At 45.8% G+C, this 14986-nt stretch overlaps 1 protein-coding gene across 4 annotated transcripts in view; it reads right to left on the bottom strand.

Moving 5' to 3' along the window:
* Positions 1-14986, bottom strand: part of NCBP3 (nuclear cap binding subunit 3) — a 47443-nt gene that overhangs the window by 27435 nt on the left and 5022 nt on the right. For all 4 annotated transcript variants that reach the window (XR_004430892.1, XM_033185073.1, XM_033185072.1 and 1 more), the window contains exons 3-4: positions 12979-13084; positions 1202-1327 (exon numbers count right to left, since the gene is read on the bottom strand). Coding sequence is in view for 3 of the 4 variants with exons in the window: in XM_033185073.1 (XP_033040964.1) it covers positions 1202-1327; positions 12979-13084 (232 nt within the window). In the remaining variant the exon portion in view is untranslated. The remainder of the gene's footprint in view (positions 1-1201; positions 1328-12978; positions 13085-14986) is intronic.

Here is a 14986-nt window from a genome sequence, read left to right as displayed (position 1 = left end):
CTCTCCTGCCTCAACCTCCTGAATAGCTGGGATTATAGGCATGCATCGCCACCTCAGGCTAATTTTTGTATTTTTAGTAGAGACGGGGTTTTGCCAGGTTGGCCAGGCTGGTCTTGACCTCCTGATCTCAAGTGATCCTCCCAAAGTGCTGGGATTACAGGAGTGAGCCACCATGCCCGGCCTACCACCTGTTTGTGTAAATAAAATTCTACCGGAAAACAGCCAGGCTCATAGTTTACGTATTATTGATAGTTGCTTTCACGCTACCACAGCAGAGCTGAGTACGTGTGACAGAGACTGTGAAGCCTACAAAGTCTCATATATCTGTATTCCAGCCCTTCATAGAAAAGGGTTTGCCGGTTCCTGATTTGGATAGTGTAAGTTAAACAGAAAGAAAAAAGGAGAAAAATGTTTCACTCAGTCATGTTTCTCTTTCAATGAAAACTTCTTCCTAAGAGGGCAGCTAAGAAAACCAGGCTGCTATCTAGGGTGCTAACTAGTAGGTCAGCCAGCTGGCAGCAAGGAAAGCCAGACTAGATGTGAGTCAAGACAAGAAGCCAGCAAAGCGGTAACAAGAGGTCAGGTCAGACTTACAGTAAGCAGACAAGTTTAAATGACAGTTGGCCCACAAGGTGGAAAGCTCACGGGTTAGGGCGAGCAGGTGATATTCTAGAACACACAGTTCAAGGCAAGCAGAAATGAGAGGTCTACTCGAGTGTTTAGCTCTAGGCCACTCTGTCTATTCAGAATGACGTTCTGTCAAGTGTGTATTCTGGTCTCTCTAGGTCAGAGACAGGCAGAGTCAGCCCTCCGAGTAACAGTACAGAAGGCAGCAATGACAAAGTCCAAGGCTCTGAAAATGCAGCCCCAAGTCTATGCAGTTGGACCCTCTCCTTTATTGGGAAAAGGTGAGTGTTAAAGAGGCCTCCATCAAGTATGGCAGATTCGGATGGCAGTGACCCACCTCCTAGAGCCCTGGCCACCACCTCTAAGCTGGTTTGGAATACTATGGGGTATGGGCTGGCAGACTGCTAAGGGCATGCTGGGTTTCACGGCTCGACAATTTTTTCTCTCCTGGACTAACAGCAGAAGTTAGGCATAAACGAGTAGTACGAGCCATAATCATTCATCATCTCCGACGGCAGGACCTCTTGAAAAATCATCAACAAAAGCATATTCACAGAAAACTCGGTGTACTTACAGGAGGTATCATCCAACCATTCGATATGAGCTGGAGGATATTCTTTAAAATAGGAAAAGACATCTTGGGTGCTCATCTCATCTACTCCGCAAATATAGATTGTCTCCAGTCTCACTTTGGGAATTGCTAGAAAGACAAGACACAGAAAAGATGATAGAATTTTCCTGCCCGCAACTGCACATCCCATCCGCACTCCTTCCTAACAGTTCAGACAACACGAGTTTACAAAGAAACATGCTGAGAGAAACTACAATTATTTCAAAAGAGCACGAGACATAACAGTAAGGTAAACTATCTTAATTTTTATCACTGAACAACAGCGTTAATTCGGAACAGGTGTATCAGGCTCAGACAGATCAAACAAAGGGTGCTGATAAAATACATGATACCTCTCCCCACATTAATCTGTAGCAATCAGAGCACTATCAAGCTCAACGGGAGTATTTGTTGAAGCTAACTGGCTGATTCTAAAATTTTTAAATGTATATTGAAGAGAAATGTGCAGTAGTGGTGACAATTCTGAAAGATGCTGCCCATGACTATGTCAAAGCATGAAACTAAAGAGATCCTACAAGTCGATTAAGAAAAAAAAGACAACCCAAAATAAAAATGGGCAAAGGACATGAGTAAGCAATTTACATGAAAGGAAATACAAGGCCAGGCGCGGTGGCTCAAGCCTGTAATCCCAGCACTTTGGGAGGCCGAGACGGGCGGATCACAAGGTCAGGAGATCGAGACCATCCTGGCTAACACGGTGAAACCCCGTCTCTACTAAAAAATACAAAAAAACTAGCCGGGCGAGGTGGCGGGCGCCTGTAGTCCCAGCTACTCGGGAGGCTGAGGCAGGAGAATGGCGTGAACCCGGGAGGCGGAGCTTGCAGTGAGCTGAGATCCGGCCACTGCGCTCCAGCCTGGGCGACAGAGCGAGACTCTGTCTCAGAAAAAAAAAGGAAATACAAAAGGCCAATAACCATGTGAGGAGATGGGCTGACCTCACTACCGATCATTAAGATGCACATGAAAACAAGAGGATACCAGTTTTCACCAACCAGATTTTACATCTCATTTTCCCGCGTCTCTGGTACTTGAATCAAGATATCTTACATCTTTTAGTGTGAAATGTTGGCAGTAAGTAGGGGAAAGAGTTACTTCCCCTGCTGGTGGGCATCGTCACTTTGAAGGGCAAACTCGAAGGGTCTATTAAAAACATAATTCTGGCCGGGCGCAGTGGCTCAAGCCTGTAATCCCAGCACTTGGGAGGCCGAGACGGGTGGATCACGAGGTCAGGAGATCGAGACCATCCTGGCTAACATGGTGAAAACCCGTCTCTATCAAAAATACAAAACAACTAGCCGGGCGAGGTGGCGGGCGTCTGTAGTCCCAGCTACTCGGGAGGCTGAGGCAGGAGAATGGCGTAAACCCAGGAGGCGGAGCTTGCAGTGAGCTGAGATCCGGCCACTGCACTCCAGCCTGGGCGACAGAGCGAGACTCCGTCTCAAAAACAAAAAACAAAAAACAAAAACGTAATTCTGCACATGCCCTACAGATCTAGGAATTCTATTCCTCAGTATTGACCCCAAATAAATACATGCATGTGGGCTCACAAAGCAGCTCACATGAAGATGTTTGCTAAGGCACTACTTCTAATAACCCAGTAGTTACCAGGGTATACATTATGCTTTATCCACATTATACAATATTACGTGGTAAAAAAATGAGACAATTATATACCACAGAAAGATTCTAAGATGCATCACTGAGTGAAAAAACAACTTGTAAAAAATTACACGCAAGGTGATGACATCAAACAATACCATACATTTACTAACGGTACATATTTATGTACAGACACCTAGGAAAGGCCAGTATGAGTCACACTGATAACCGCTATTACTTCTGAGGAGGCAGAAAGGTTGAAAGCTATGGTCAAAAAGAAACTTAGCTTTATCGGGGCTGCATTTTTTTTTTTTTTTGAGACGGAGTCTCGCTCTGTCGCCAGGCTGGAGTGCAGTGGCACGATCTCGGCTCACTGCAACCTCCGCCTTCCGGGTTCGAGCGATTCTCCTGCCTCAGGCTCCCCAGTAGCTGGAACTACAGGTGCACATCACCACACGTGGCTAATTTCGTATTTTTTAGAGATGGGGTTTCACCATGTTGGTCAGCATGGTCTCCAACCCTTGCCCTCGTGATCCACCCACCCCAGCCTTCCAAAGTGCTGGGATTACAGGTGTGAGCCACCGCGCCCAGCCAATTGTGTACTTTTTTTACTACTTTTCTTTTTTTTTTGAGATGGAGTTTCACGCTTGTTGCCCAGACTGGAGTGCAATGGCGCAATCTCGGCTCACCACAACCTCTGCCTCCTGGGTTCAAGCTATTCTCCTGCCTAAGCCTCCCGACTAGCTGGGATTACAGACATGCGCCACCACGCCAGGCTAATTTTGTATTTTTAGTAGAGACGGGGTTTCTCCATGTTGGTCAGGCTAGTCTCAAACTCCCGACCTCAGGTGATCCGCCCGCCTCTGCCTCCCAAAGTGCTGTGATTACAGACATGAGCCACCGCACCCCCAGCTTTTTTTTACTACATATTATAAGTGCATTATCTCCTGTAATCTTAATTGCAAAACATGTAAATACATCAATAAAAAACAAACTTAAGGTCAGGCGCAGTGGCTCAGGCCTGTAATCCCAGCATTTTGGGAGGCTGAGGCGGGCAGATCATGAGGTCAGGAGATTGAGACCATCCTGGCCAACATGGTGAAACCCTGTCTCCACTAAAAAATACAAAAATTAGCCGGACATGGTGGCACATGCCTGTAGTCCCAGCTACTTGGGAGGCTGAGGCAGGAGAATCACTTGAACCCAGGAGGCGGGGGTTGCAGTGAGCTGAGATCACGCCATTGCACTCCACCTGGGCGATGGAGCAAGACTCCATCTCAAAAAAAAAAAAAAAAAAAAAAAAAAGGCCAGGCTCAGTGGCTCACACCTGTAATCCCAGCACTTTGGGAGGCCGAGAGGGACGGATCACAACGTCAGGAGATCGAGACCATCCTGGCTAACATGGTGAAACTCTTGTCTCTACTAAAAATACAAAAAATTTGCCGGGCATGGTGGCGGGCGCCTGTAGTCCCAGCTACTCTGGAGGCTGAGGCAGGAGAATGGCGTGAACCCGGGAGGCAGAACTCGTAATGAGCCGAGATCGGGCCACTGTACTCCAGCCTAGGCGACAGAGCGAGACTCTGTCTCAAAAAAATAATAAAATAGGCCGGGCGCGGTGGCTCAAGCCTGTAATCCCAGCACTTTGGGAGGCCGAGACGGGCGGATCACGAGGTCAGGAGATCGAGACCATCCTGGCTAACACGGTGAAACCCCGTCTCTACTAAAATATACAAAAAATTAGCCGGGCGAGATGGCGGGCGCCTGTAGTCCCAGCTACTCGGGAGGCTGAGGCGAGAGAATGGCGTAAACCCGGGAGGCGGAGCTTGCAGTGAGCTGAGATCCGGTCACTGCACTCCAGCCTGGGCGACAGAGCGAGACTCCGTCTCAAAAAAAAAAAAAAAATAATAATAATAATAATAATAATAAAATAAAATTTAAAAAAAGAATTTAATGTCCACTACTCCCAAGCATGTTTTTACATGCTAGTAACAAAATTAAAAAATGTTTTCTCCCATCCTTCTTCTGCAGATATATGCTATTACTTCTATTTAAAACAAAAAAATGTTACAAATAAAAAAGTGTGTTTAACAATTTTAAACACATAATAATTTTAAATCTCAAAGAGTTAAGAGATGCGTTTAACAGGAGCCCATGTGAGTGCGGCCAGAGTAACTCAGTTGAGTACTTTCCTGACAGCCCAGATTTAAAAAAGATAAAGATACTGTGAAGATTTATGACTCCAGGTGGGCACTGTGGCTCATGCTTATAACCCCAGCACTTTGGGAGGCTGAGGTGGGAGGACTGCTTGAGCCCAGGAGTCGGAGAGGCCAGCCTGGGTAACACAGGGAGACCCTATCTCTACCAAAAATTTTAAAAATTAGCTGAGTGTGGTGGTGTACAGGCTACAGTCCCAGGTACTCAGGAGGCTGAGGTGGGATTGCTTGAGCCCAGGAGGTTGAGGCTGCAATGAGCCATGATCGCACAACCGCACTCCAGCCTGGGCCACAGAGTAAGACCTTTTCCAAAAGAAAAAACCAGCATGCTCAGCTAATGTTTTTATTTTTTGCAGAGATGGGGTTTCACCATATTGCCCAGGCTGTTCTTGAATTCCTGACCTCCAGTTATCCGTCTGTCTCCGTCTTCCAGAGTGCGGGATCACAGGTGTGCACCACTGCACACAGCGCCTGCCTCTCTCTCTTTTTTTTTTCTTTGTATCTTTACCTGCTTCTTTTGAACAGGATTATCCATTGCCCAAGTTTTGATGTGTACGACTTTCTCTAAATTAAAATAGACATGTGAGGCTGGGTGCAGTGGCTCGTGCCCGTAATGTTGGCACCTTGGGAGGCCGAGATGAGAGGATTGCTTGAACCCAAGAGTTTGAGACCAGCCTGGGCAACACAGTGAGACCTTCTCTATTTTTTCTTAAAAAAAAAAGACATCTGAGGCCAGAAATTTTGTTCGTTCCACTCTTTCCTGTTTGCTTTTAAGGTATTTCTTCACCTGTAGGTTTTTTTAATGTTGTAATGTTATGATGCCCTTGGCAATTATTTTTGTCATTTTTTGGGTCTTTGTTTTCTATGCTAGTCTCATTTAAAATTAATTTTTTTGTGTCAGATCAACAAGTCTCCCTAATGTTTGCTCCCTAATCCTTGGTCTGTTTCCTTTATCATCACGCGGGGCTCTCCTTGCTTTCTGCTGCCTTCTAGGAGACCATCTCTTTACTTCCCTTAGGCTCTTTCTGTTCCAAAGTCATGGCTTCTAATTCCAAGAACCGAGAAGGCCCTTGGACTCAATAAATCTTATCCACATGTAGGCCTCTGTTCACTATTGCACTGCCAGTCACTAATCAGGATTTCCTGGGGTTCCTTGGAAAAGAGAAGGTAGCGAATTTCAGGTGAGCACAACTTGCCAAAGCACACATGTAGGAGAGAGACAGATTACAATGAGAATGGCACGATCTGAACGACTAATGCCAGGCTATACAGTAACATGGAAATGCTGACCATGGACTGTCCAGGGAACGAAAAAAAGCAATGTCACTATAAAGGAGAAAAACAGAAGTTCACACCCATAAGAGATTAGAAGGAAACACACAGAATATTGACAATGACTGGGTTTGGATGGTAGACTGTGAGCAACTTTTCTTCCTGCTCTATGTTCCAAATTTTCTTTGGTGAGCATGAACTGTTTGTAAAAGAGCTAATGAAGAAAAGATTAGAATCCAGAGTGAACAGGCTCATCCAAAATGCTGACAGCAGGCTGGGCACGGTGGCTCACACCTGTAATCCCAACACTTTGGAAGGTCGAGGTGGGCAGATCACCTGAGGTCGGGAGCTCAAGACCAGCCTGACCAACATGGAGAAACCTCGTCTCTACTAAAAATACAAAATTAACCAGGTGTTGTGGCTCATGCCTGTCATTCCAGCTACTTGGGAGGCTGAGGCAGGAGAACTGCTTGAACCCGGGAGGCAGAGGTTGCAGTGAGCCTATCACGCCATTGCACTCCAGCCTGGGCAACAAGAGCGAAACTCTGTCTAAAAAAAAAATACTGACAGCTTTCTTTTTATAAGTGTTTATAGCAAAATCTGCTTTGGGAAGATGATGCAAAAAAAAAACAAAGGCAGAACCGTTGACCTATTTTGCTATTCTACTAACAACTATCATTAACGAACAGTCACAACTCAAGTTAGGTGACAAGAGCATAAGAATTTAGATTTAAGGCCGGGTGCAGTGGCTCAAGCCTGTAATCCCAGCACTTTGGGAGGCCGAGACGGGCGGATCACGAGGTCAGGAGATCGAGACCATCCTGGCTAATACAGTGAAACCCCGTCTCTACTAAAAAATACAAAAAACTAGCGGGGCGAGGTGGCGGGCGCCTGTAGTCCCAGCTACTCGGGAGGCTGAGGCAGGAGAATGGCGTAAACCCGGGAGGCGGAGCTTGCAGTGAGCTGTGATCCGGCCATTGCACTCCAGCCTGGGCGACAGAGCGAGACTCCGTCTCAAAAAAAAAAAAAAAAAAAAAAAAAGAATTTAGATTTAAATCTTCTAGCCTAGAATATATCCCAAGTACTAACTCACACACACAGCTATGATTTCAGAATTAGGTAGTAATCTCTAAAAAGTAGCAGGAAGTACCTTAAAACTGTGAGAAGGATTAATCCTGTGCAGGTTTTCACCAAAAAAAAAAAAAAAAGGAAAAATTTCCAAATCTCAGATTGAAAAGCTCACTGTCTCTGAAATTTTTCTTTTAAAAAAAAGCTTATTAGAACCTATGATCCCTTAGAAAAACCAAGTCTTAAGCCAGGTGCGGTAGCTCACACCTGTAATCCCAGTACTTTGGGAAGCTGAGGTGGGAGGATCACTTGAATCCAGAAGTTCAAGACCACCCTGGGCAACACAGTGAGATCCCATCTCTAAAAAATAAATACATAAATAACCAAATCTTTCCCACAGGAAATGACAGCAGCACTGTAAGGAGCAAGCTCCAAGCCTGTGGATGAAACAAAAAAAGCCACACTAACCTCATTTCTTTTTTGACAGGATTACCAGGTCAAGAAATTCAGAGAATACATAGATGGGGCTCTATTTCAAGTTCATTAAGGCATGTAATCCAGTTCCTCATGACAGTAAAATGAACCGTCGGCCTTATGGTAACAGAATAAGACTTAGGATACTGGAAGACCCTGCCCACCCTTCAGCCACTGGATGAAGAAACGGAAGCCATGTGTACACAATGGAGAGCAAGAAGCTGAGGAGTAGAGCTAGGAGCTGAAAGGTGGAGTTACGATGAAAATTCACTCAACAGACTGAAAGCAGAGGTTTGAAATCAACAGGATGTAATTTAATAGGAATACATTTAAAAGTAATTTTTTTTGGCCGGGCGCGGTGGCTCAAGCCTGTCATCCCAGCACTTTGGGAGGCCGAGACGGGCGGATCACGAGGTCAGGAGATCGAGACCATCCTGGCTAACACGGTGAAACCCTGTCTCTACTAAAAATACAAAAAAGTAGCCGGGCAAGGTGGCGGCGCCTGTAGTCCCAGCTACTCGGGAGGCTGAGGCAGGAGAATGGCGGGAACCCGGGAGGCGGAGGTTGCAGTGAGCTGAGATCCGGCCACTGCACTCCAGCCTGGGCGACAGAGCAAGACTCCGTCTCAAAAAAAAAAAAAAAAAAGTAATTTTTTAAAAAAGTGCCTCAAGTACATGATGAGAAAGCCTGCTCTGATGGGCACAATTCCTGGGGAAAAGACCTAAGTGCTTTGGCTGCGTACAGGGTGAGTGCAACACTGAAATGGCGGAGACAGAGACAACGGTGAGTGACAGTCCTGCCATTCTCTCTGTGAATCCAACCATAACTGGAACCTGTATCTCACCTCAGGAAGAACAACAGAAACTGCAAAGTGTTTAGAATAAGGCAGACCAGAAAATCACGACACATGAGGCAAAGTTGAGCCAACGGCAGCAAGGCTGTGCCTCCGCCACCCGAAGGACTACTGGATGAAAGGACTTCACAGTCACACAGTAACTAACAGACAGAAATTACTAGAAGGCAATGCTCAACACAAGTAAGTATCCAAAAATAAAGTTGTCTGCCTCATAAATAGCTCTCACGCCATCACTTAAGAAACATTCAGGCAGAGGCCAAAAGACCATTAGGAAGTTTGCCAAAAGGCCTGCAGGGCTGGGCGGAAGATTAACCTAGATGACCTCCGACGTCTCTCCCAGCCATGAAAGCTGGAATCTTGGGCATAAAGAGACCAAAGCTGTCTGACACTGAATCATTCAAACCTAGCAAGTCACTCTTGATGCAGAAAAGTCCAGCGTACCACGTCCCAAACTATCTGAATGCTGGCAGAGCAGTTAGGAACACAGGTTTCAGTCCGATCAGCCTTTGAACCCCAGCCTTGCCAGTTACTTAGCTGTGGGACTACAAGCAAGTTTCCCAACCTCTTAGCATCTTAATTTTCTCCTCAGTGAAATGGAAATAATAAACACCTTCTCCTCACAGGGCTGTTGAAAGGGTAAGTTAATCACATAGCAGAGTGACTGGCACATAGTAAGCACTTAACAAATGTTATCTTTTATTGTTGTTGGTATTAATAACAAATAACTTGAACTTGACACCTAGTGTGGATGCAGAAGTCAACATACTTATTCCAATTTCCTCACTCTCCCAAGAAGCTAGATCACTTCAGTGACGGCTGGGAAGATGGAGAACATCAGATGATGAGAACTAACATTAACTGGGTGAGCACCTGCTGTGTGTCAAGCGCCACTCTATGAACTGGAACATTTTGTTACAGTCCCCAGCAGCCCTATAAGAATTCCTCTCATTGGCCGGGTGCGGTGGCTCACGCCTGTAATCCCAGCACTTTGGGAGGCTGGGGCGGGTGGATCACGAAGTCAGGAGTTCAAGACCTGCCTGGTCAATGTGGTGAAATCCCATCTCTACTAAAAATATAAAAATTGGCTGGCTGTGGTGGCAGGCGCCTGTAATCCCAGCTACTGAGGAAGCTGAGGCAGGAGAATCATTTGAACCCAGGAGGCGGAGGTTGCAGTGAGCCGAGATTACACCACTGCATTCCAGTCTGGGCGACAGAGCGAGACTCCTTCTCAAACAAACAAACAAACAAAAAAACAACAACTACCTGAGAAGATACAAAAAGAATAACTATTGGCCGGGTGCGATGGCTCACACCTGTAATCCCAGCACTTTGGGAGGCCAGGGCGAGTGGATCACAAGGTCAGGAGTTCAAGACCAGCCTGGCCAAGATGGTGAAATCCCGTCTCTACTAAAACTACAAAAATTAGCTGGGCACGGTGGTAGGTGCCTGTAATCCTAGCTACTCAGGAGGCTGAAATAGGAGAATTGCTTGAACCTGGGCGGCAGAGGTTGCCGTGAGCTGAGATTGCGCCATCGCACTCCAGCCTGGGTGACAGAAAGAGAGGGAAAAAAAAGTCTGGGCGCAGTGGCTCACACCTGTAATCCCAACACTTTGGGAGGCCAAGGTGGGTGGATCATGAGGTCAAGAGATTGAGACCATCCTGGCTAACACGGTGAAACCCTGTCTCTACTAAAAAATACAAAAAATTAGCTGGTGTGGTGGTACGCGCCTGTAGTCCCAGCTACTCGTGAGGCTGGGGCAGGAGAATCGCTTGAACCCAGGAGGCGGAGCTTGCAGTGAGCCGAGATCACACCAGTGCACTCCAGCTTGGGCGACAGAGCAAGATTCTGTCTCAAAAAAAAAAAAAAAAGAAAGAAAAGAAAAGAAAACCAGTAACTATCCCTGGGACCTATCCAACCCCAACTAATGTAAAGTGGTCTGAGATGGGCAGCAGGGTTCCCCAGGGCTCAGGAACACTATCCTAGGCCATGCTGCCTCCTGGACAAAGAATCGATTGAAATAAGCAAGCTTCCCCAGCTGACATCCCACGGCCGGCCTTACTGCCTGTTTTAGGAGTATCTTTAGAACCGTGAGATTGGAGTTGTATTTAAAAAAAACTTTTTTTATATTAAAAATTAACCCCAAAAGTGATCCTATTAAGGTATCATATTTCCATTTTACAGACAAGGAGACTGAGACTAACAAGACTCAAGAACTTGTTCTCAGTCACAAAGGAACTGAGGCTAGATTTTAGGAGGCTTTCGCACCCTAAAGAGCTCCAACAAAAGTGAGAAAGCATGTCAAGTGGGTGAGCAGAGATGCTCCATGGGGGAAGTGACACCTGACCAGAGATAAAGCACGGGACACGGAAGGGCAAACGTGCAGAGTGAAAGGCACGAGCCATATCAGAGGCAAGGCGCCGCAAGGAATGTTCTCAGGACCAGAAGTCGGCAAGTGTGATCAAGCTATGATACCCCTGAGGTAGAGTTGTCAGAGAGACTCACAGAGACGCTCGCGCCCGGATGTACAGGCACAGGAATGTCGAGCCTCCCCACTGTCCCTGCCCTCCATAGGACTTCTCCTCAAACAGAAACCCCCGCCCCCGAGGGAAGCAAGGTCGCGTTTCTGACTGGAACTGGTCATGCAGGATAAAGAGTGAAGCAGCTTCCAGAGCTCAGCTCTGCACCCACACTGCTGCGCCCATTAGGACGGACTGAGGAGGGACGCCATGTCAGTCGATAGCACCATATCCTACATTACACAGCAACAGAGCCAAGGAGTTAAAAGCAAGGCTTTAGAGTCAAAGAAACCGGGTGTGAATCCTGACTCCACCTTTACTAGCTACATGACCCTGGGCAATTTATTAAACTTCTTTGAGGCTGCTTCCTCCTTTATAAAACAGGGATAAAAATATATTCCTCATCAAGTTGTTGTGAGCAACAAACAAGAAAGAAATACGTAATGTGCTTAACAGAGTCTGGTGAAAAAGCAAGTTCACAACAAATAGCAGCTATTCTTTCATTCATTCCATGTATTTGCAGAGCTTTTGCTTTTATCAACCAAACAAGGCTACAGAAGCTCATACAATACAGCACCGGCCTTTAACGTGCCTTCAGAAGGCTGCCTACGAAACCCTTTATGAACACCCAAATTTGCAAATACCACAGAGGGAAGACTGCTGCATTCATGGATTTATATTAGAGTAGAATAATAAATAAGAACATAAACTCACTAAAAAAGTAGTAATTTTTCCTTTTATTTATAAATTGCTTTAGAAAACTGTGGCAGATTACTATATATGATAATTGGGGGTGAGTTCTAGGGAGCAAAATATCCCAACAACACACAAAGATCAAATCAAATCACAAGTCCAACGGTAAGGACAGGCTTAAAACTCAGGGCAGGATTAGTTTAGCTTTCTCTGACAACAGGATGTGATTGAGCGGTTTATGTATGTCAGATATTCAGACTATCAACAGATTCAGAATTTTTTTTTTTTTTTTAAGACAGAGTCTTGCTCTGTTGCCCAGGCTGGAGTGCAGTGGCGCCATCTCGGATCACTGCAATCTCCGGCTCCCGGGTTCAAGCGATTCTTGCGCCTCAGCCTCCCGAGTAGCTGGGATTACAAGCGCCTGCCACCACACCCGGCTAATTTTTGTTTATTTTTAGTAGAGACGGGGCTTCACCATGTTGGCCAGGTTGGTCTCAAACTCCTGACCTCAAGAGATCCGCCTGCCTTGGCCTCCCAAAGTGCTGGGATGACAGGCATGAGACACCACGCCTGGCCAACAGATTCAGATTATCGATAAAAGTGTTAATGGCTTTTCCCCACCAATCTCAAAACTGTTCTAACTCCCCTAAAAGAAGGTCTCACTGTGATATACTTTCACTATATTTAAATGCAAACAAAAGTTAACACTTCGATGATAAAGGCAGAAAATGAGTAAGGGTCCTTAGAAGCACAGGTTCAAATCTCAGCTCTGCCACTAACTGGGAACTTTTTCTGGGCCCCCTCAGAAAAGACAATCTCTTTATCCCCAGCTCTAACATCTGCGCCAGCTGACAGCGTCTGAACTTCAAACAGGTGACCTCAGAAATGGAGACTTCACAGGTCCCTTCTCACAGGAGTGTTTGGATAAGGAGTGGACATGCAAGGCAAGGCAGAAGCATGAGGCGATGGCAGGGAAAAGTCGCTCTCTGGGGATATGTGGACAAATTTCCCCCAAAACACCCTGTACCTTTCTTCATCATGTCTCGGTCCAAGGCTACATTTCTTTGGGCAAGATTTACTTCCGATCGAAAATGGAAGCGCTTGGCTCGCTGCTCTTTCTTTTCAATTGCTTCCTAGAAAGTACAGAAAAAGTGAAAGTAGTAAAATATGGAGAAGGCAAATTAAATCGCAAATGCATCATGATGCGTCAGTGACAAATGTGAAATAAACAAGAAGAAATAAGCAACACTACACCTTGAAAAACTGTTGCAGAGACCTGGACAGTCGCACTCAATGACTGGGAGGGAGTATGTTAATATTGCTGCAATTTGCAAGCATCTCCAACCTAATACAGCCTGTCACTGTGCCTGGGACATAGCAGGAACTCAGTAAGCATCTGCTGACTGAATGAATAGTCCTTTACAGTTTATGAAGCTATATGACACTTCATTTGTTATTATCGATGATGCCAACAAATTACAACTAAACAATTTCAACATCCCCGTTTTCCAGGGGCAGAAATGGAGGCACAAAAAAGCAAAAAGGTTTGCTGGAGATACTTCAGCTAGTAAGCGAGCAGATCTGATTCCAGTGCTATTTCTAGGAGCCTACAACCATTTCACATTGTCTGCGGGCAACGGCAGTCACACCTGTCACGCTCTTCCACATCGTATCTGCCTGAGCAGTCCACTTCCTAGAGCTAGTCTGTTTAAAAACAACACTGACGGCCGGGCGCGGTGGCTCAAGCCTGTAATCCCAGCACTTTGGGAGGCCGAGACGGGCGGATCACGAGGTCAGGAGATCGAGACCATCCTGGCTAATACGGTGAAACCCCGTCTCTACTAAAAAAAAAAAAAATACAAAAAACTAGCCGGGCGAGGTGGCGGGCGCCTGTAGTCCCAGCTACTCCGGAGGCTGAGGCAGGAGAATGGCGTAAACCCGGGAGGCGGAGCTTGCAGTGAGCTGAGATCCAGCCACTGCACTCCAGCCTGGGGGACAGAGCGAGACTCCGTCTCAAAAAAAATAAAAAATAAAAATAAAAATAAAAACAACACTGAAGCAGAGAAACTCTCCTCTTCCAGCCTTGTGGCCATGGAACCACCAGTTTTCATCTTTAAGTGGTAAGAACCATTGACACTTCACTGAAAAAATAATCAGCTTTGTAAGTTTCTTCTAAGAGCTAAAATAAACCCAGGTCCAAAGGTGGGTTTCTGATGGCGCTTAGGAACCCTTCCCTAACTGGTTTTGTTTGTTTGATTTTTGTTTTTGAGACGGAGTCTCACTCTGTCGCCAGGCTAGAATGCAGTGGCGCGATCTCAGCTCACTGCAACCTCCACCTCCCGGGTTCAAGAGATTCTCCTGCCTCAGCCTCCTGAGTAGCTGTGACTACAGGCACCCGTCACCACACCCAGCTAATTTTTGTATTTTTAGTAGAGACAGGGTTTCGCCATGTTGGCCAGGATAGTCTCGATCTCTTGACCTCATGATCTGCCTGCCTCAGCTTCCCAAAGTGTTGGGATAACAGATGTGAGCCACGGTGCCCAGGCCCCTTCATTAATTGTATACTGACTTTACCACACTAATTGAAGGTCTAACTATACAGAGCTTGCGGGGATTGGTAAAATTGTAACACTTCTGTTATTTCCCAATAGCTATGCTCATTTTCTTCACTGCAGTCTTCCCAGTACAAACAACCATTTACCTTCCCATAGAAACAAAGTGCTAACGCTGAGACTACCACCCTTTTCCCATACACCTGTTTCATATAATGGCAAACGGTGTAAGATTTAAAATGGTTTACTTTTTAAATTACAGTAAGAAAATATTTTCACTTTATTCTCTTTTCTTGTCTAAAAGATGACCAATTCTCTCTCTTTCTTGTTTTTTGTTTTTGTTTTGTTTTTGGCCTTTAAGTAATTGGAAACACACAGAGACACAGATAAACCATAAAAAGGTTAGCTGGGCATGATGGCATCCACCTGAAGTCCCAACTACCTGGGAGGCTGAGGCAGAAGGATCAATTGAATCCAGGAGGC

The sequence above is a fragment of the Trachypithecus francoisi genome, unplaced genomic scaffold (genome assembly GCF_009764315.1).
Source record: "Trachypithecus francoisi isolate TF-2019V2 unplaced genomic scaffold, Tfra_2.0 Lachesis_group20, whole genome shotgun sequence".
Classification (NCBI taxonomy): Eukaryota; Metazoa; Chordata; class Mammalia; order Primates; family Cercopithecidae; genus Trachypithecus; species Trachypithecus francoisi.
The sequence above is the reverse complement of the archived record's forward strand: the minus strand, read 5'-3'. Positions and strand labels throughout refer to the sequence as shown.